The 21,879-nt window shown below is 43.2% G+C and overlaps 2 protein-coding genes across 2 annotated transcripts; both read right to left on the bottom strand.

Moving 5' to 3' along the window:
- Positions 1-2,944: 2,944 nt before the first annotated feature.
- Positions 2,945-11,415, bottom strand: LOC143828733 (uncharacterized). Its single transcript, XM_077318983.1, has 5 exons — positions 11,340-11,415; positions 10,891-11,016; positions 9,557-9,667; positions 7,163-7,219; positions 2,945-3,239 (listed from the first exon to the last, which is right to left on the bottom strand). The coding sequence occupies exons 2-5, from the start codon at positions 10,948-10,950 to the stop codon at positions 3,009-3,011; spliced, it is 459 nt and encodes a 152-aa protein (XP_077175098.1). The 5' UTR covers positions 10,951-11,016; positions 11,340-11,415; the 3' UTR covers positions 2,945-3,008.
- A 1,766-nt stretch (positions 11,416-13,181) lies between these two features.
- On the bottom strand, positions 13,182-19,154 carry LOC143828732 (membrane-spanning 4-domains subfamily A member 4A-like). The gene is made up of 6 exons (XM_077318982.1): positions 19,051-19,154; positions 18,066-18,176; positions 17,224-17,280; positions 16,988-17,137; positions 15,150-15,272; positions 13,182-13,678 (listed from the first exon to the last, which is right to left on the bottom strand). Exons 1-6 carry the CDS (start codon positions 19,108-19,110, stop codon positions 13,658-13,660), a joined length of 522 nt encoding a protein of 173 aa, XP_077175097.1. The 5' UTR covers positions 19,111-19,154; the 3' UTR covers positions 13,182-13,657.
- Between the last annotated feature and the right edge of the window lie 2,725 nt (positions 19,155-21,879).

The following is a 21,879-nucleotide window of genomic DNA, read 5'->3' as shown; positions in this document are numbered from 1 at the left end:
GCCTTTAAATGGAGGTCCTAAGGAGGCACCTGGGAATTTCAGCACATACCCTATGACCCCTTGTTCCTGTTAATTACCAGGCTTTTGTTCCTGAAGGGAGGAAAGGAACTGTAGCTCAGCAAACAAAAATAGAAGATAAATTAATCCAGAAGTTTTTCAAACAATCTCCAACTATAAGAAAATGTAAACAACCAACTAAGAATAATAGCAAGTAGCTTCTGAGGGCATCTCATTTCATGTGATAAACTGAATTTCTCTCTGAACTTTGGTTTTTCATGCAGTGAACATGTAAACAGAGGACAACATGCCTGCATGTGCTACTTCTTCATATACATCTAGAAACCAAGACCCAGCCAGGGCATCCAAGCATGTATCTAAAGATGATACCACTTCACATGTGTGCTGAGGGTGTAGCACTATTGTGCACAAAGTAATTGTATTTGCTGTATGGACTGCCTGAAAAGTGACAGGCTTTGGAGACACTCCTGCCCTTGTCAGGCAAGGCTGCCCCACATAACTGACCTGCAGAGCACTGATGCCTAAGCTGACCAGCTCCCCAGAGCCCCACTGCAAGGGATTTTGGGGCACAGCACTTGCCTCTCCAGCCACTGGTTTCAAGGGGACAGTGAGTACAACCTGGATACCAGGCATAACAAGGAGCAGCCTGTCTGGGCAGACTCTTCCTTGGGCTAGGGCTGCGATGAGCCCAGTGGCGCCTCCCAATGTGGTGCCCAGGGCAAGTAGTCTGCCCTCCCCATCCTAGATACAACACTGTCTAACTAGCTAACAGTTCTGGAGTCATTCTGTCTCTTCTGGAGGCAAGGGTCGAAGTGTACTCAGAAGAACAGAAAATCTCCAGCTGAGCCAATCAGGGTACAAGAGGAGATAATTTGGAAAATATCAGGAAGTTCCTAATCTAGATCTCCTCTTATGTCCACTGTTGGATGTTCTTCATATCCCTTTGAATCATACACACTACAGATCTTGCACATTCCAACACTGCAGGCCAAGGTTAGAATTGAACACATTTTTTTCTTTATTTATATCTGGCATTGCATGTGACATTTAAAGGAATGGGAAGGCGACTGTAAGCCGCTTTGAGCCTCCTTCAGGTAGGGAAAAGCGGCATATAAGAACCAACTCTTCTTCTTTTTCTTCTTCTTCTAGACCACACTAAAGCATTCCATCACTACACGGAAACAGAAGGAAGACAAACTACAACCCCAAATTCAAATCTATGTTTGTAAAATGAAGTTACATAAAAGTTACACAAAAATCCCGTTGCTTGTTCCTGAGAAGGGTTGAGAGCCACTAGTTTCCACAGGGGAACAACTATGTCAAAGTTCCTTCAGGGGCTGAGGATTCAGGCCCAGCAGCAACAGATTCTGGTTGATTCTCTCTGCTGGTTTCAGTGGAAGGCTGAAAATCCCCCGAGACAGTAACAGGCTGTGAAAGAAAGACAGAGCTGCTTTTGAGCATCACCAAGTCAAACTTGTCCTCAGACATTTCCCTACATGCCACTGCCCCCTGCCTTTGTAGCTGACTCTTTGGCCTTTTCAAAAGTTAACTCCTGCAATATATGCTTCTCACTGGTAGTATTTCATTCCAGAGGTCTAAAAAGCTTCTTTTCCAAAGCATCGACCAGCTCCAGGCAGGAATACTCTTGGAGATTTTGTGGGTAGAGCCTAGGGAGGGCAGGGTTTGGGAAAGAGAGGGATCTCAGCAGGGTATATGGCCAGAGACTCCAACCTTCTAAGCAGCTATTTTCTCCTGGGGAACTGATCTTTGTTGTCCGGAGATTAGCTGTAACTTCAGGAGACCTCCAGACTCCACCTGGAGGTTAGTGCCCTAGAAAATACACATGCAACTTCTCCATGCATCCCTGACCTACAGTGGCAGCAGTTTGGAAATGTGACATACATGCAGGCTAATGGACAAAATAAAAGATTTGTACATGGTATGTTCACTGTGGGAAATCTATTTGCTTATGGAAAAGTGCTTTCAGGAAATCTGTTTGCAGAGGCAACTAAAGTGTCTAAATTAGCCCTCTGTGTTGCTACTTCCTCTCACAACATCCAGCCATTTCACCTACTCCACTCTATTTATTTTACTATTTCCTTGTTTTCTCCCCACCATTAGCCACTGCCTGCCTCTCTTTGTTCTCTTCATTTCTGGGCAACCTCTGTTGACTAAATATGTACTTCTAACTAAGTGTCGTATGTGCCACCTGCTGCTTTATGACCAGGCTATTGTAGGATTAGGAACAGTCTTTGGTGGGGTTGTGGTGCAGAATATTCATGCCCAAGATAGGTCACTTTTCCTAGATCTCTGTTTCTACCTCCCTCTTCCCAACACCCTTGCTGTTCCCCTCATCCTTCCCATAAATACCACTTCATCATCTCCTGTCTTGCGACAGACAGCTTTGCACCCAAAAGCTGCCATGGAAATGCAGATGAAGAATCCAAGGGAGGTTAAAACCAGGACAATGCCACGCATGCCTGTGCAATAGTGCTGGAAAACAGAGCAAGAGACACAGAAAGTTAGCTGGATGTTTAGTTGGCCTCACCTCAAAGAAGCCAAATAACCTGTTCTCTCAGGGAAGTTCATAACTGAATTCAAGGCTTGTTTACTTCAGTTTCTAGGCTAGTAGAGTCAAAAGCTGGGGATATGTGGGAGGGGAGGGACTTCAGTAGGATATAATGCCATGCAGTCCACCTCCCAAGCAACCATTTTCTCTAGGGGAATTGATCTCTGTGGGCTGGAGATGAGCTGTAACTCCAGGAGATCCCAAAGTCCCACCTGGAGGCTGGCATCCCTAGAAAGTGAATTGGCATCACTTAAACTTAACAGTCATTCTTTCTTTCCCAAGGAACCCCGAGAATATTTGGATTTTCTTCTTGAAGAACTTAGGCTATGATGAAGAATTTTGAATGCACATTGTGTCTGTCAGATCTGGCTCAAATAGAAAAGAAGGCCAGTGCTTTCTTGGTAAGTGCACTTCCTAAGCATCAAAAAGCATTCAGGAGGGGCTGTTCCGGAGTGATCATCATGCAGGCAACAAGACTCTCATACCAGGAAGAACTCACCGAAACTTTATGGAGGCTTTGAGAATAAGCATCAGTGATAGGACGTCTGATGTTCCGGAGATTTGGAGCATACACTAAATCTATCAAGTAGAAAATGTTGACCACAGCCACCACCACTGCACAGATGGCATAGATGACAAGGCAGGCTTTCACCTGCAAGAGAAATGCTAATGCTGTCACAGTTGCAATTGGGATGATCACATTGTTGCTGTACCCTCACTCAACCACTTGGGTTGGGGGTGTCAGTCTCTAGGTGGGACCTGGGGATCTCCTGGAATTACAGCTTATCTCCAGGCTACAGAGATCAGTTCCGCTGGAAAAAATGGATGCTTTGAGGGAGACTCTGTGGCTTTGTACCCCACTCAGCTCCCTGTCCTGTAGGCTCCATCCCCAAATTACCAGCAGTTTCACAACCTGCATCCAGTAACCTTCGTTCACCTTCTCCACAAGTATCCAATTTGGAGGGTGGGGGAGATCTGGCCTTTAAGAGTGCTCAGAAGATGAGTCTAGTGCAGAATGCTGCAGCTAGACTGCTGTTTGGGGCCAGCTATTGTGGACATGTGACCCAAATACATCAGCAATTACACTGTCTACTAAGCCAACTTCAAGATTTATTTATTTTGTTATATTTCTAGACCGTTCTTCCGAGACAGGCTGTTGTTTTTGACCCTACATGGCTTGGACTGGGAATTAAAATCACAGGGAGAGGCCATCCTGAATGTTTCATCAAAGAAGCTCATTGGATGGACACATGGGTAAGGGCCTTTCAGTGGCAGCCCCACCTTTGCCAAAGAGCCTTGCCAGGATGGTGTACCTGCCCCCCCCCCCCACTTTCAGTCTTTATGAGGCACTTGAAGTTGGTTTTATTTAGGAGCAGATTTGATTAAGTTACTAGGAGTCCTAAATTGTGATTTTACGTCTTTAAAAATGTTTTTTATATATTCTATTTTATGTGTTTGGTGTATATCATAAGCCTCCTTGAGGAGAAAGGCAACTAATAAATGTTTATTAGGACTTCCCCGTCTCGCAGACGAAGGATACTTGTGATAATGCTACCCCCTCCCAAGTGGCAAGGGATGACTGGGGCAACACTGCCACACTGTGGTGATGATCTGTCACAAGGGATGTACACAGTACATCTACATCTGTTCAAATTTGTAAAGGTACCACTGATTGCACCCTTAAGTAATATTCTGTTACCATCTAAGGAAAAATAATCTTTGACCATTATAATGGAGATCAGACCCTATTGCCTTTCTGACTTCCCCAACATCAGGACTACTGAGCCTTGCTGGATCCTGTTTGTCCATTCACACTGAGGCCTATTATGCACGAATAGCTTGCAGCAGAAAATCTGAACGGTCAAGCCTTTAAGCATGACTTTGAATTTCTGTGCCTGCTGTACACACATTTCCACCCTCCTGAGTATTTATTTTGCTGCTATAGCCAAAACCCACCATTTTACTTATCTGTGGGTGGGAACCTCATTTGTGATGTATAGGGGGTGGTGTCCAAAGGTTTATTTTAAGTTATGCAATTGCCATATTGCAACTGCACAGTAGCATCAACTAAGTGCTTTCTATTAAAATCCCCCTCGAATGAACGTGAACACAAAGAAACGCAACCAAACTATTTACATTTATACACGAACACACAGACAGACCCAGCCAAGCCTGTGAGGGGAGTTCTCTCTGCAGGACAGGCTCCTTTCAGGCTCTGCTGGGCAACCCAGTTTCAATACAGGCCTCTAGCTGAGTCTTCAGGGAGCAATCTCATCACAGGACTGGGTCCCAGTGCAGTCTATACCAGGCTGCCCAGCAGGATTGCCACTCTATGAATATTTTTTCGAAGTTTAGCAATAAACTTATATTGCTAAACTCATCCCACTTTTTAAAAAACCCTTTATGCAATGGGGAAAGTAAGCACTGATGAAGAGGGTGTTGGAAGTGAAGGTCTTTACACTATCTCTTAGCCTTAGCCTTCAGAGGGGGACTACATAGAGTAAGGTAGGCCAGGACCTTTGAGCATCCTTGCTTTCTACTGCTCTGCAGCTATACTTTTGATGTGTAGATTGCTGCTTTAAGGGAAACTTTATTCCTTCTGGCTTTGACACCTCCTCTCCACATTCTGCCAGATCACTCTATCTTGGCACCATGGGGGCAGGACATAGACTTCTGCATATCCATCCTAGCTAATTATACTAGATTAGAATGCTCTATCTAGAATGGAGTTCCCTACAATAAAGAACTCATATTAGTTATCAAAGATAAAGAGTTTCCATTAGTTACTTTGTCTCAGCACACACAAGCATGTAGATGTCTGTTCTGTTCTGTTCTGTACCTTGATCAATCTGCCAACCCAAATATTCTAATAAGGGGGAGAATGGTGGAAGTTGCAAAATGGGAGAAACAACCTCTATGTGAGTAGCCTCTCAGAGGCTAGAAAAGGACAAAATCTGATGGACTATGTATGCTTTTGATTTACCTTCACCTTGGAAGTGTAGCAAGGGGAAAAACCACCACAAAACCACTCTCAGAAAACATGGGGAAACAGCTACCAGAAAGTAAACTGAATGTTGAAGGGAGGAGAATCAATGCAGAACAAAAAAGAAAGCCCGATGGATATGCACAATGAAAGGGAGGGAAAATGCAGAATGAAAAAGAATGCCCAACAGACATGAAGGTGAAAGCGCATGAAAACAACCATGCACAAAAGGTCTGAGCAGGTGAAACAGAGCTTATTACTTTCAGCCAACACAGATGGAGTTTAACCCCTTCATCTCCACACAGTCTTGCTAATATATTGCCAGATGTACAACATCTACGGGTACAAGCATGAGCTGAAGAGACTCTTGGACCTTGACTCTTAGCTGGTGGCTTGCAGCCTGGAGGCCTACAATAACCAACCTAGTGAAGCAGAACCTGGCCAGGATACATTCCTTTCAGTTATTTGAATTATATTGTTTAATTCGGTTTGGAAATTCAGTAGTAGGTTGTTTTGATTTCCCCAGGAGAAAAGCAGTCTAGAAATACCTAAATCAGGAAATTAAATCATTTTTAAAAGATGAACATCTATCTTGTTCTCTTTAAAGAGCTAGTGAGAGAGTTTGTGGAGTAGATGTGTGTTTGTGTTAGCAAAACCATATGGAGGTGAAATTCCTTCTTTCTTTGCAAGGCCCCACAAAGTTGTAGTTTAACTTTAAAGATGAATGGGGGCCTTTTATTACCTGTATGCTAATTTGCCGCTATTCACAGGTTTAAAGTTTGCTTTAAAGTTTGTGAGCTATAATTATTCCTTACTGATTCATCTTGACTGTAATTAGCTCTTCCTGGCAACTAGCCCCCTCCCCATTCTACCCTACCTATGTGTAATGGTTGAGGAAATCTTATTTCCATGTTTCTGATGGAGTGTGCATGCACACAAAAGCCTATACCCAGAATTAAACTTTGTTCATCTTAAAGATACCTCTGAACTCAAAGTTTTTTCTTTTGCTTCAGACCAACCTGGCTACGCACCTGTATCTATCTTGGTAGTCAAAGTGGACACTCCTCCCTTTTTCACCAGTGGTTAGATCACCAAAAAGTGCTACACAGGTGCAAAGTATTATTATTAAAGAGGCTATAATTTCAGGCACAGGTTACAAACAGAAGAGTAGGTTAAAGTACTATCACTCTAATTCTCCTTTATTAGTTGAGTTGGAATACTCAGACAGGTATGATCACCCCTATAAAACATGAGGCACTATAATCTCAAATCCTTTAAGGCAGGGGTAGTCAAACTGCGGCCCTCCAGATGTCCATGGACTACAATTCCCATGAGCCTCTGCCAGCAAATGCTGGCAGGAGCTCATGGGAATTGTAGTCCATGGACATCTGGAGGGCCGCAGTTTGACTACCCCTACTTTAAGGTATGCTTAACCTTTTAGTGGTTGATTTACAGTTGGACCTTTGTTGGACGAACTACAAAGAGAAGCGACATCCACATATTGTGAATATTGTGGCATTTTTTGTGTTGTAGCAATAATACACCACTGGGTTTTCTTGTCTGGAGAAGACAATTATTACTGACGTACTCACCAGTGCCAGATTTTTGGCTTTGTCTGCAGCAAGGCTGAGGATACCAGCTAAAATCAACTGGGGGAAAAGAATGAAAAAATAATAAAGAAATGGAAAAATCACATAATTTATTTAGAATAACTGATACATCTTGGTTCTCTCCTCATGATAAAATGGGCAGGCTAGCATGGCCACTGCAAACCATGCACTGAAACAATGTAAAGGTCTGTTCCAATGTCACATGTTAACTGAGAGTCAGTGTAGTATAGTGGTTAGGTTGTTGGACTAAGATCAGGAGCATGTAGTTCCCTGTGATGCTCCTGATATGCATGGGTGCCGTCTCATATGAATTCGGTAACACATGGATTTTCCATGCTAATACCTCTTTCATGTGTCCGAACGAGAAACCTGATATTACAGGATCCTGGTTCACTAGAACAGAAGTTGTGCCCACATGGAAAATCAATGCACTGCCTTTTTTGCACGATATACTAATTGCACTTATCACACTCTCCAAATGTGTAGCTGATGGATTCCCACTTTGTGTGACTGGAATCCATCAGTAGAAAACTTTTTCAGTTACATTTGACAGGGTGTCCCTAGAAACAGGGGACATGCTGTATGGAAGGATGGTATAAAAATCTTAATAAATAAACAAACAAACAATTCCCTATACCCTGAGTGATTAAGGTACTTTGAAACTATGCAGAAGTTTGAATTTTGGTGCACTTAACAGGGATGCCAGTCCCCAGGTAGGAACTGGGGATCCTCTGGAATTATAGCTCATCTCCAGACTAAGGAGATCAGTTTCACTGAAGAAATTTGCTGCTTTGGGGGGTGGACTCCATAGCACTATACTCTACTGAGGTCCCTCCCCACCCAAAATCTCACCCATTCCCAGTTCCACCGCCAAAGTCTCAAGATATTTCCCAACCCAGAACTGGTAGCCCTAGGACCTTAATTACTGCATAAGTCTGAGAGAGGGCATTTTGATACCTTACTGTTGATACGTGGGCATGGTCAGTCTTATAAGAGAGGCCTGCATTCCAGCACAGAGCTACCAGGCGTTACATGGGACAGAATGTTGTGGTGTGTGGCTTTGTTTTCTTTGCCCCTTCAAACTTTGATTTGGGAGAGACACCAGTCAAAGACATAGGTTATGTTCATACAATCTAAGCTTTAGTTACAAGTCTGTGAGTACTGAATACATCTAAGAGCAGGATTTTGAACCCATTACACCTTTATAGTCAAACTCCCTGTGCCCACTTGCAGTGTGTTGTAGAGGCAATGATGTCTCTCCCTCTACAGTAGGTGTGGGAGAGAAGAGGGTGGAACTCTGTACCTTTAAGAAGAAGAAGTAGTGTTGGTTTTTATTAAAAAGTAGGTTGAATGAAGACTTGAAGATGCTCTTTTCAAAAACATACCTCTTTTACTGAAAACCAACAACTGAACACAGAACACTCATCAATGCAAACTTATATGCATTTGGAGGTTTCACCAAAGCCTGTAATTGGCCCTATGTTTGTATACTCCGCTTCTCACTACCCAAAGGAGTTCCCAAGTGGGTTACAAACACCTTTTCCTTCCTCATCCCACAACAGACAATCTGTGAGGTAAGTGGGGCTGAGAGAGCTATGACAGGACTGCTATGTGAGAACATCTCTTATAGGACTGTGACTAGCCAAGATCACCCAGCTGGCTGCTTGTAGAAGAGTGAGGAATCATACCTGGCTCTCCAGGGCTGAATTTGAACTTCCTTTGTTTATTCCATTGTGGATCCTGCTGAATCTAGATCGATTTGAACTCAGGTCTTCCTTCCCCCCCTCCCCATTGAAACAGAAAAGTGTTCTGCACATGGTTAGGGAAGTTCAGAAGGGGAGGGGGGAGCCAAGCACAGCTGGAGCCTCTTTCTTTGTTTTCTTGAAGGGGAGAGGATTGGAGACAGCAGAGGAGGGAGGAAAAAAACCAAGAGAAATCTCTACCGATAGAAATTAGGGATTCTGGGAGCTTCTGCTGAGAGAAGTTAGAGGCTTCCCCTTTAAGGCAAGCTTGTCACCTTGGCCAATCAGGGCTTCTCAACCACAGAGTTCAAGAACAAATTTGAAGCAGCCGGAGCTCCACATGCTTTGTCATGCTTTCTCAATCTAATTCTTCAAATATTGAGGGTTAAAACCACTCCAGGATATTGCAGGATAAAGGTAGGGTCACTCCAGATCAATCATGCTTGTTGCAGAGGGAAAATTTAAATTGGACAAAATCAAAATGGAAATCGCATTCATTGGAGATGGCAGGGACTGAATTGACCTGGGATTGGAATAAAAGCTCCGTGCAGACTCCACCCAAGAGCAAGGGCATGTGGGAGGAACTTTCTTTAACTGGGTGATTGCCTGGAGTGGGAAAAAATCTTTTGCTCACCAATACAGCTGGATAGAAGTGGGTTGCCAGCTCATCCCTTCGGACACAAGGGGAGATAGTGAAGATGACTCCAAAGGCCACCTGCAGTAGCCCAATCACAAGTAGAAGTGCCTGAAGATGAGAATTTTTGTTAGGCTAAAGGAATTTTTGTTAGGCTGACAGATTGTAAGTGGGTGGACAGGAAGGGCTCTTGTGGCCCTTTCTTGAATGCCCAGGGAAATGTTGATTGCTACTTTGGGGTCAGAATGCGAATTTCCTCTAGACCAGACTGACCAGGGATTTTGGGGGGGCACCATCTGGGCATGGAATTGGGGTGACTGTGGTTGGGCAGATAGTTGTGAATTTCCTGCAGTCTGCGGGGGGTTGGACTAGATGACCCTGGAGGTCCCTTCCAACGCTAAGATTCTATTATTCTATGACAAGGGCTACTTTCACATGGGCATTTTTCTCCAGGTGAAACACACTTCCCTTGTTTTCATTGGGAACTTCCAAATGATGTTGTGCTGAGTGGTTCCCCAGTGGAACAGGCTTCCTTGGAAGGTGGTGGGTTCTCCTTCTTTGGAAGTTTTTAAGCAGAGGCTAAATAGTCATCTGTCAGAAATGCTAATTCTTAGCACTTAGACTGTAAGTGAGTGGATAGAAGGGATTGTGTAGGTGCTTGGCTCTTTTGGCCATTTCCTGCATTCTACAGGGGTTGGTCTAGATTACCCTGGAGATCCCTTCCACCTCTAGGATTCTATGATTTAAGGTTGCCAGGTCTCAGGGAAACCCTCCCGCCAGCATCCCTGAATGCTGTTTGGTAGGCCAAAAGGGGAAAATGCAAAAATTGCTGTCATGTAGATGGTGTTACATCATTTCCAGGATGAACCTGGAAGTGACATCATGATACTCTAGTATTCTGTAAACGATAATCCTATAATGTAATATCACTTCTGTGTTTGCCTTGGAAATGACAACAGGCCATCGATTCAACACACACACATGTCCTTACCCTCTCATCTCTTGTCAGGTGCCAGCCATCACCTGGCAACCTTATACTCTTTGCATGCACATCTCATGGGCCAGGGCTTTCCCATTTTTTTTTTAGTTCACAACTAACCAGTGGTAAGCCCTGCAGGACCCCAGCCAAAGTGAAGATTGTCTACTTATACAGCAGTGGTGGAGGAAGAACAGAGAATGCCCTGGCCTGTTAAAGTAAAATAATTTAGATCTGATAAAGTAATTTTAACACCAACTTCCATGATCGTATATGAGGTGGGTAAGCAAAAATGAACTAGTGAAGGAACACCTTTGTTTCTGTTCAGAGTCATAAACCTTCTGAGTCCAATGCTTACCCCCAAAGTTCTGGGCTGTCCCTGGAGGAATCTCTGTAACAGGAGTCCAGCACCTGACATGGCAGCCCCAGAGTGTCTTGCTATTAATTAAGGCCTTCACAGATTCTAGAATACAGTTGACTGTCCCTGGAAGAGGAATAATACAAAATATGTTACAGAAATCTGAAATGTCCCTTTCCTGGAAGAATAACCAATAACAATCCATAAAATGTTATGGATCAATATATTACATTGATGTACTATTTCTTTTTCTAGGATGGAATTCAACATGGTGTCCCCAGGAGACCTACCATCTAAGCAATGGCCCTGCTTAGCTTCAACAAAATATCTTTTAAATGTACCTTCCAACCATACCCTGGGATTTTTTGCTTACACATCCTGTATTGAACTTCCCACTGTTCTCTGTTCTATCTTTGCTGGTATTTTTCTCAGTTTCCCTTTGCACTCACCTATGCCAGAGACAATGTTGAAGATGTAGCATTGAGGTAATAGCATCACCTCAGAGCTCTGGGTTTTCTTGCTTCTCTGCCAGATAATTTCAGACTGTTCTGATCCCCTAGTAATATTTCCAGGAAGTGTCCCAATTTCCCCCATCTTGGTCAGCCAGTTAGCGAAACTTTCAACACCAACATTGGCCCACTTGAAATCTGCCTTCTTACAGGTTTAGCAGGCATATTCATATATGTTGCAACAAGGAACATTTCAAGACACCCTACTTTAAAACAGGGAGGGAAGCCTTGCAACTGGGAACCAGGAAGTATTTGAACTGATGCCCTGGCCAATCAGAAAAGACAGCTTTGCTATGAGGCACGGAGCAGTAAGTTAATTCATAAAAAGGAGAAATCTACACTTATACTGGTGGTGGTTTTTCAAATATCAAGGCTTATATCCACTCCTGGATATCACAAGAGAAACGTAGGTTCACCGTCAATCAATCATGCATGTTGTAGAGGGAAAATTTAAAGCATCCAAAATCAAAATGAAAATTGAATTCAGTGTAGACAGGAGGGATTTATTCGGACTGGGAGTGGATGCAGACTCAACCCAGGTTGTACATCATTGCTGTATTAATTACTCTGTTGACAGAAACCCATGTCCCCTAATCATTTTCACGGAGTTACACCTCTTTGTTTTCCAGCAGTTGGGACTTTTTCCATCTCATCTTGAATATGGCCACTTTTTCCCTTTTCCCCTCAGTGAGCAAAAATTCACTTGAATCTTTGAGTTGGAATTCAGCATAGTCCAATTCTGTAGCATTTATAAACCAATGAAGGGGAAGAAGTTGGAAAAAGAAAGTTGATTGAAATTATTTTATGCAGAGTACTTTATTTGTGCGTGTAAAATTGCTGCATGGAAATGAAAGTGTTCATGGTTTGAAACTTTTTGAGGTAGTCAAACAATCAGCCTTAGTATTTGTGGGGCTTCAGAAATGCTACATGGTTGAAATAGGTTTGCTATTTCAAGTGACCTGTTTCATGTTTTAAAGGGCCCATTAAAAAAGGACAGATTCCAGGAACTATTAGGGCCTTTAGATGCCAGTCTGAAAACTAAATATGAAATACGTTTCCCTCTGCAGAAGTCTGCATGTGATGCCAATTCTGTACTGATCCTCTTGTATCATACTCTCCAAGCCATAGAACCTCAGTTCTTCAGGAGCATGATTCAACTTGGCAAAATGCTCAGTATTATGCGTCCTTGTGACCTCCGATATATTGGCATCTCTACCCATCCATTGAAAGGAAGAATTCTTTCACATATGTCAAGGATCAGAAACAAGATCCTGGAGGCTCCACTTACTGTCCTGTTTTTTGTAAATGGGCCCTTTAAAACATGAAACAGGTCACTTGAGTATTTGATACTTAAACTATGCTCTAGCAGGTGAGGATTGAGATCCTTTGAGATAGGCCATGGCCACACTGATCCCCCACTAAAAATATTTGAACCTGTGGTTGACTGGATACTCTGTAGGTATGTTATCATTTTTGACCTATCCATTGATAATTTATTCTTTTTCAATTTTGGTATGATATTTCATAATTTTATGCCTTGTTCATTTAATGTGTTCTTACCTGTAGAATTAAATACTCACTGAGACTGCTGTAGAATACCTTGATTAAACACTGGAATTTGAGTTATTAAATGTTATTTATACATACTATATGTCATGATGTATGATGTAAACATTTTGAACAAATGACAACAGTTTGTGATGCAATAATATGTTTATTTAGAAACATAAGCCACTGATCAATAACTTTCTCCTTGAAAACGAGTTTAATATCAGATCTCATTTTGGCACTGTGCTTGCTGTTTAAGAATAAAGAAGATTTTTGGTTTGCACATAGCTGGTTCATCAGCTTTCTTTTTGTTCATGGTGACCTGAAGTTGGCAGCCCTATGGAGAGAAGTGCTGTTGAGCAGGGAATCTGCAGGGGTGAGGGAGTGCCAGCAGTGGGCTGCACTAGAAGCCCCGGCAGCTGACCTGCCTCAAGGCATGCTGATGCTGGCCCTATGCCACAGAGCTAGCTCAATGCTCAGACTACTACAGCATACAGTGTCTTATGTAACTGGAAAATGGCTTCTGTGTCATGCATTTTGGCATGCTTTACTGGTCTCAAAACACAGAAAAATAAGAGCTATGAAACAGCAGGCTTGAGGGACGAATGGCTGACTGTCAGGATCTCTGTACACAATTTTTCTCAGGTGTTCCTCAAGGAGATTTCTTTGGTGTGATTTAGAAGACAGTCTGGATTCATCTCACCATCTTGTTAATCAAGAGCAATAACAGCCTAAAAAGAAAAAGAGAACACGCATCCAAAGCAAAGGTCACTGGGGAGAAAAAGAACTACTTTGCTGGTTGTATTCCTTATTTCTCCATTGTACCAGATCCATCACCACCCCCAGCCCAAAAGGGCTTATGCAGAGATCTCTTGTCTCAGAGCCACAAATGTCCATCTTCCTCAAAGTGGGTAGTTGTTTTGTTTTGGTGATTGTGGAACAAAGAGAAGGAAATCCCTGAGAAGGAATTCAAACTTGGGTCTCTCAGATATTAGTCTGACACTCTGTCCATTATGTCAGACTTTTGCTGCAGTCCTTATGCCACCCCTTTAAGATAGGTCTATATTGTTATTCCTATGTTGTAAGAACAGTTTGTAGGGGGGAATGGGTTTTAAGACTCTTCAAAGAAGCTTTATGGCACCAGTTGCAACTCCAGGGCAGGAAATACTAATTGATCCCAAGCTCAGGCTTGCCTGGTGTCTAAATGTCCCGGACTTATACAGAGATCACCTTTACTTTCACCATCTTCAACATCACATATACCACATCTGCCAAAACTGTCCTTTGGGTTAACTTGGTCATAACATAAATGACATTAAATTCCCAGTAACTGTGAGATTCATTCCCAGCTGACATTGTGTCAAATGGCAGCCTTCAGGCTATCCTTACTGTGCTCACCATTTGCAAGTCTAAGAAACAGGATTCACAGATCAAACTGATAGAAGTGGACTGATGGAAAAAAACAAAGGTCAAGCCTCCTGCTGCATAGGCTTGTAACAGCCTCGCCTAGATGGTGCTATAAATTTGGACCACAGCGTGTCACTGAGAACAGCAAATTTCTGAAGGTAACAAAAAGAAGCTTGTGGGCAGGAAACTCAGGATCACTGTCCATTTGACCACTGGATGGAAAACACATTCCTAACCCACCCACCATCAACTCTAAGGTAATTGAACTGGCTGCACATTGATCGTCACCTTGGCCTGATTGTGTGGCCAAGATGAAGGGGGGGGGGGGAGGGAGGAACCACCATCATCACTCTAGATAAAATTGAGAGGAAAAAGCCCTTCATTTACTAACGTCAAATTAGAAAAGAACTCATATGATTCTCTTAGACCTATATCCAGCTGCCTTGAACTTAGTTTTGGGCTTGCCCCTGAGGATAATATGTGTGTTAATGTACTATACTGGGTGGCTATTTCCCATTAGTTTCAGTAGTGATAGTGATGGAGGATGCAGGACGAGTGGAGGGAGCCTCTGCATCCTTTGGAGAGAGGAGGATGCACACAACAATAAGAGTTGTTCTGATGCTGCCCTAGAAGCTGCACGACCAGAGTTCTCATCCCAGTCTTCACAGACCTATTACACTCCCCTTTGTACCAGCAACTGGTGTAAGACTATGGCTGTCATAATAGCTGGGTAATTACTGGTTTCATGATATTGAACAATCTCCCTCTGGGTGTGTTTGTGTTTCCTGTGGTTACCTCAGTGTCTTCAGAGCTTCGATAACAGACTGTTCTGCATGCAAACGCTGCTAGAGAAATAGTGAGGCAGATGCCCACAATCCCAGTCAGGAAAGCAATCCCTCGCATCCCAGTGCAGTAGAGCTAGAGAACAAGCCAGAAGAGAAACTGGAGAGACATCCTTATAAAATCCATTCAAGCTTTACTTGGTAAAAACAAACCACATCAATGGAGTTATTTGGCACAAGTATAAATAAAACAATGGATGTTGGGGGTGTATACCAAATACCAAAGTTTCTTGGGGTAGTAAAAGGTAACCCAAAGTAAATCCTAGTTTGGGCAGCAGAAGTCTGTAAATGTATTGATTAATATTATGGGATTATTTCTCTAGCCCAAGAATGAATCTGCCTGTAGTGGGATGAACGTTCTCCAACAAAACCAATTGCTTGTGGCAACCTACAATTATAACACTTTTGTTCAGTGCTTCACTAGATCAATTTTGCATTAGACTTTAAAATCCTAATACATTAAAATGGGCAGTGGGGAATAAAAACACTCATTGTCAACATAAGTAGCGCTGAAGTGTTTCATGACCCAGGTGCTTTTCTTAGGGTTGCCAACACCAGGTTGAAAACTAACTGGAGAATTTGGGGATGGAGCCTGAAGAGAGCATAGTTTGGGGTGGGAAGGGACTTCAAAGGGATATAATGCATTTTGGTGTAGTGGTTAGGAGTGACAGCTTCTAATATGGTGAGCCGAGCTTGATTCCCCGCACCTCCCCCACAAACAGCCAGCTGGGTGACCTTGGGCTCGCCACAGGACTGATGAAGCTGATCGGAGGGAGCTCTCTCATCCCCACCTCCATCACAGGGTGTCTGTTGTGGGGAGAGGAAAGGGAAGGCGACTGTAAGCCGCTTGGAGACTCCTTCGGGTAGAGAAAAGTGGCATATAAGAACCAATTCTTCTTCTAAAGTGGCCATTTCCTCCATGTGACATGGGCTCTTTCGTCTGAAGCAGCCTTCTACCGAATCAGACCATCAGTCCTGAGTCAGTATGCAGACTGTCAGCAGCTCTCCAGGGTCTCAAATTGAGATCCTGGAGATCAGCTGTAATCCCAGATCTCCAGCTACTACCTAGCTTTCCTGCTTACAAAAAAGTAATTTTTATAGGAGACAGTCTAATTTAGAAACTTTGACGAAGTAGGCTCATGCTTATAGAAGTTGTGCATAAATACATTTAAGAAATCCCTTTTTACATTTTTTCTTGTTTGAACCTAAAACAGAGTTAAACCAATCCTCTATGAAGGAAGTACACTTACACTCTTGTTGCCACGTTGCTACTCTCCCCACTCTCCCTGCAAAACGCCAAGCTTCAGAATGATTTGCTAGAGCAGCCATTCTCAACAGAGGCCATATGGCCCCCTAAAGGGGCCTGGCACATTTGAAGCAGGGACATAGACTGAAAAATATGAAAATGGGAGTCCAAAAGGTATATGGCAGCCCCTGGCAACCGAACCGATGAAATAACCTTTTCGTCATGCATGACATCATTACCAGAAAGTTCAACTTTTGTCAAGGAAAGAAAATCATATAATCCATTCCTTTGTGTATGCTTGAATTAATGCATTCAAGGAAAAAATGACTACACATGCGTCTCTTGGTCGTACATTCTAGAGATATGTCGCATGAATATATAAGATGAGGTACGTCAAGTATAGTCAGTTCACTCTTAGCACAGGCCTACTGCAGGGAGGCCTCAAACTTGAGAGCTCCTAAAAGGGCCATGACCAAAAAAAGGTTGGGAATGGCTGGGCTATAGCTATGAAGAAGAGGCAAGAAAGGGCTTCACCCATGACTTACCAGAATCTTGTCCCTCACAGAGCAGCCATTGATCTGGTCAGAAAGGGTGCAGAAGTCCTCCATATAATAAAGGATATCTCTCACAAAGAGAAAGTTGATCACAACTGCAACTGCTGCTGCCTGAATCTGAAAGACCAGGCAAGCTTTCACCTGGCAGATACACAAACATTTAGACAGCTCAGAAACCCCAGACTCATCAGTCCAATATTAACAAGAGAGAGAAATTCACCGCTTACCATTCCAATGCTAGGATGCCTGTCAGCAATAATGGCAATGATGCCTGCCAGGAACAGCTAACAAAAAGGAAAATAAAGAGCTGAAGGAATTTTCAATCATTCTATAAACCTGATTTAAAAAAAACAAAAAACCTCTCTGCTGGCTTTAGTGTGGTAGCACTAAATTACCAAAGTGGTATATGTCTAATTGACCCTAAAAGTAAATAAACTAAAGGCTTGGCTCCTATGAATGAGTTCTGTACATCTTAGATACACTCTGCTTCTGTGGAGTATATTTCAACTAAAATATTGACCTGAGCAAGGGCCCTCAGAAAACCACAGATGTTTGATCAAATATCTCTGTTGTGGAACATGCTGCTTCTATAAAATACACACAGAATTAGTTCATAGAATCCAAGCCTTAAGCTGTGGATTTTGCATGTCAAAAATATGATTTCTGCTACCTTTTGTTTCATCTCTAGAGTATCCCCTCCGGTTACAAAGGAACAGTAGAAAAGATGGATGGTCTTGTTCTGTAACCTGGCCTTCATTTTTGATGCCTTTGCCCAACTAGAGTGGTCACTTTGTCTAAGGAAGAGGCCTAAGGCCACTGTGTACCTTGGAGCAGTAAACTACACTACTTTCATGGTGCTTGTGGTACCCTAGAAGGAATCCCATCACCAAACAGTGATGGTTGAAACTCCTGCCATTGCTGACTTCACCTTGAGACAAGGAGCTACCATATCCATCTTCTTGGGCAGCAAAGCAACCAAATAAAACAAGCAACAAGAGCTATTAACCATATCCTTATGGCACAAAAACTAAGTTTGGCATTTCCAGTGCTTCCAAACTGATATCCTTACCAGGATCCCAGAGAAATAGTGGATGCCAACACCATCTGTGTAGGAACATTCATAATGGATAAAGAGGATTCCAAAGGCTACATGAAGTAGTCCCAGCACCACCAGCACTGCCTGTAAAAGAAAAAATAATCCAAGGAGTAAAACGTGAAGCCTTCTGTTCATAATAGTAGTTTTGGGGCTAGGGACATAGTGTCACAGGAGAGGAAATGAAAACCTTGTGTCAAATAGTTATTGTGGCCCACAAAAGAGTTCATGGGCTGGAGAGGTAAGCATAATAGGAACTCAGTCTGGTTGGAGAAGCCACATGTGGGTGAAAACATAGAGTTTATTGAACTCAACATCCCAAGACAGTCCACTCTCACTCATTTTCTCATTTAGTTATGAACCCTGAAAGGGGGGGGGGGGATGCAATGTTTCTATTGGGTACAATCTTAGAGATTACAGTGAAATTGAACATATTTGGTGAGGGGCAGGAGTTAGCTGGCACAAAAGGACACAAGGTTCCTGTATTTCTCATAGTTAAGAGTAGGAATTTCCACCCTTGGGAATGTTGAGAAGGAAGGGAAAGAAGCAGATGGGCAAGTACTGAGGGACTGTGAACTGAAGAAACCATGGGCCTTTAGAGAAAGCCTGGCAAGAGTTACTTGTTCAGTACTGGACACTGATTATAATAGCTGGAGAGAGTATGGGTGTCAGGGACCAGTTACCAGTGAGGCTTTGATGTAAAGAAAGGATCAATACATGAGTTCAAGGACATACAATAATGAAGTATATGCTTTCTCCCACTAGCGAGTAGCTCAATCCCTTCTCACAAACGTGAGGCCAGAGGAAGAGTTTCCAGGTAAGAAAACGTGACTGCAAAATAGGGCATTTCCACATTCCTTTGAGATTCATGAAGGGACCACAGTCAAATGAAGCCAATCAACTTCTATAACTGCAGCAGCACAAACAAGAAAGTTGGCAAACGTGCAGGGCCAGCACTCACCCCAAAAGCTCTGGGCTGCACTCCAAGAAACCTCTGCAGTAGAGGGGCTGTCTCCAACATGGTTTGCGCTACAAGCAGCACCTTTCACGGGTACCACACCTGTGAGGGAGCAATGAAGAGAAGCTGATTGCTCTTGACTGATTCCTCTGGCATAGACAGTGTCAACACTGTCACACCAACTGCCTGGAGCAAGTTGAGAGGTGGACGATCTTAGGCAACCCCATAGATTTAGCAAACACAGCTATCCAGTCAATGAACACCAAACCTCAGTGCTATTGTTGCCACCCCAAAGCAAAACATCCATCAGGATTCAGAGGGGAGTAATGTGGTATTAGTGAATGGCTGCTACTGTAGGCAATTAGAAGTGCAGGATTATGAGACAGAGAGAATAGAGGTCTGAGTAGCACAGTATAAGATGGTGAGAGATGCTAACATGAAGTAAATAAATATTTGGATGAATTGATTTTCCAAATAACTACAGGAAAGCATTCAAACACAGAGGGTTAGTTGCTTTCGAGACGATCTTTGTCTCCAAATTGCGAACCTTAATGAAAATTCAAGTTGCACTCTCATCTCCTACATACAACATCAATCACTGTTATACACAACAAATAACTATTCAGCACAATATAGAATATAACATTGTAGTCTCCTAGTATGATTCTGCATATGGCCATGTAAAATTGGAAGGAATCACCTCATCCCAAGAGTTATTTGCTGCCATCCCGTTCTCTATGTGGTACCCATGGATTGACTACTTGACCCTATGCATGCTTACTGAAAAATCCCAATAAATCCAGAGAGGCTTGCTCAGCAGCCCTAAGGTGACATACGGCCAGCTAAGTCTCCTAGCTATGCTTGCTAATGTTTTTAATTGTCTCTGCTACTACCTCTGTAATAGCCGCTTAACTTTCAGGTTCCTCATGTATGCATCTTTGGTTAGTATGGAGGGACAAAATATTTCGCTGTTTCAATTTCTTCTTGTTGGGCTCCAACTAAGAGACAAGAATCTAGCCAGTAAGGCAATGGTAGCTCTAGTTAGGCAATGGTAGCTCTACCAGGCTCAATCCTCAACCTGGTGATAACTTTCTGCTCCTGCTGGCTCCTCTTGCACCTTTTCCTTATTTGCCTTCATGCCAAAACACTCACCTCTGCCACTGCCTCAATTGCATTGTTGAGTCTGGGGCTCCAACTTGAGCTTTACTTAGCTGGTTGACACACCTCTAAGTCATTATTATTTGCATTTGCTCTTCCCCACCCCATCAACTGCTCTTCCCCAGTTGATACCATTAACAGTGGCTGAAACCACTTTTACTAGCAGCAGGAAGTGTCTCAATCTCTCTCACAACACCAGATTTCAATAGAGATAAGCTTTCAACATAGTGCTCTTATGCAGCTCACTCACTAGTGGCATGAAGAACTGAAGAACATGGAAGCCAGACATGAGGGCTGAGGCTTAATCTGGTTTGATTAGCTGGCCTCCCCATCAGAAACCCCTGATTAACTGCTATTGTTACAATGGAGGTGCAGGTCATGAGAATAGTACAGCTAATGTTCTTCCACCTTCGCCAAGCCAAGCTACTACCGCCCTACCTGGTCTTGGAGCACCTATCCACCATGATCTATGAAATGGTCACCTCTAGGTTAGACTTCTGTAACTCACTTTATGCAGGCCTACTCTTATCCTTGACCCAGAAACTACAACTAGTCCAGGAGACAGCTTCTCAGGTTCTCACAGAAAATCCTTGGGGGGCATATATTTGACCTATCCTTCAACAGTTGCACTGGTTTCTGGTTGACTCCCAGATCAAACTTAAGGTATTGGTTCATACCTTTAAGGCCATTTGTAGTCTGGGCCTGCTTCTCAGCCTACGTCCCCCAAAGAGCTCTGTGCTCTGCAAATTCCAAGCAGTTGGTAGTTCCTGGCCCCAAGGAAGTGCATCTGGCCTCAACCAGGGCCAGGACATTCTCAGTCTTAGCCACAACTTGGTAAAATGAGCTCCCTGAGGAGATCCAGGCCCTGTCAGAACTGGCTCAGTTCCACAGGGCCCACAAGAAACAGCTTTGGGTTGGGGCCAGTAATCTAACAACATCAAAGTCCCCCCTTGGGAACCCATCCATAGAGAACACTGCCAACTAGGGTTGTGCAGTGGCCGTTTGAGCCCAAAGCAGCCAGAGGGGCGGCACCAGGGGTGGCGCACAACCTGGTGCCCGCATACAGGTGTAGAGCTGGCTGCTTTGGCGGCTGAAGCACACAACCCTACTGCCAACAATCTGCATTTGAATGGGACTGCACTGATGCTCTGAGAGGTCTTAAAGATTTAATTATTCTATTCTGGGCAGTGTTTTTAAAGCTTTTGGTATTTTATTGTAATAATGTTTAATGAATCACTATAGTTATTGTATTGTTGCTATACACTGCCATAAATTGCTGGGGAGGGTGGTATATACATTAATAATAATTTATGATCCTATGATAGGAATTGACGACCAAGATGTGAACCAAAAGGGCCATGTGTGGAGTTTAGCAGCAAGGAAGACTCAAGTGCAGTAGTTGAACATTTAGGGACAAGGAGTCTTGCATAAAAGGAGGTCTTTCTTTTGCAAACCTGAGCTGTAGAGCAGCAATAATGAAGCAACCAAGCTAGATGTTGCATTGGTGAAGGCAGGAAAGAAAGAGGCACACATGAGGGATTGCTACAATTTTCAGAATATATAAGCATATATCCAAAATTCTGTTGCAGGCCAGGACTCTGTGTCTTTCCCCACAAAGTCTTCAAGCCCTTAAACAAACAGAGCTCTCTTTCCAATAAAAGGCACACACAAACA

The sequence above is a fragment of the Paroedura picta genome, chromosome 2, assembly GCF_049243985.1.
Source record: "Paroedura picta isolate Pp20150507F chromosome 2, Ppicta_v3.0, whole genome shotgun sequence".
Taxonomy (NCBI): Eukaryota; Metazoa; Chordata; class Lepidosauria; order Squamata; family Gekkonidae; genus Paroedura; species Paroedura picta.
Note: the sequence above shows the minus strand (reverse complement) of the source record. Positions and strands in the feature narration are given on the sequence as shown.

Bases quoted from the DNA above. Each gene is read 5' to 3' on its own strand.
- LOC143828732 (XM_077318982.1), bottom strand. From the start codon at position 19,110: ATGTTGGAGACAGCCCCTCTACTGCAGAGGTTTCTTGGAGTGCAGCCC. The intron at 18,177-19,050 runs GTGAGTGCTGGC...TTTCTTTTACAG, and splicing joins TGCAGCCCAGAGCTTTTGGG to GCAGTGCTGGTGGTGCTGGG. The intron at 13,679-15,149 runs GTAACCACAGGA...TTTTCTTTTTAG, and splicing joins GAAGCTCTGAAGACACTGAG to GCTGTTATTGCTCTTGATTA.
- LOC143828733 (XM_077318983.1), bottom strand. From the start codon at position 10,950: ATGTCAGGTGCTGGACTCCTGTTACAGAGATTCCTCCAGGGACAGCCC. The intron at 9,668-10,890 runs GTAAGCATTGGA...TCTCATCTTCAG, and splicing joins GACAGCCCAGAACTTTGGGG to GCACTTCTACTTGTGATTGG. The intron at 3,240-7,162 runs GTGAGTACGTCA...TTTCTCTTGCAG, and splicing joins AAGCCAAAAATCTGGCACTG to GTGAAAGCCTGCCTTGTCAT.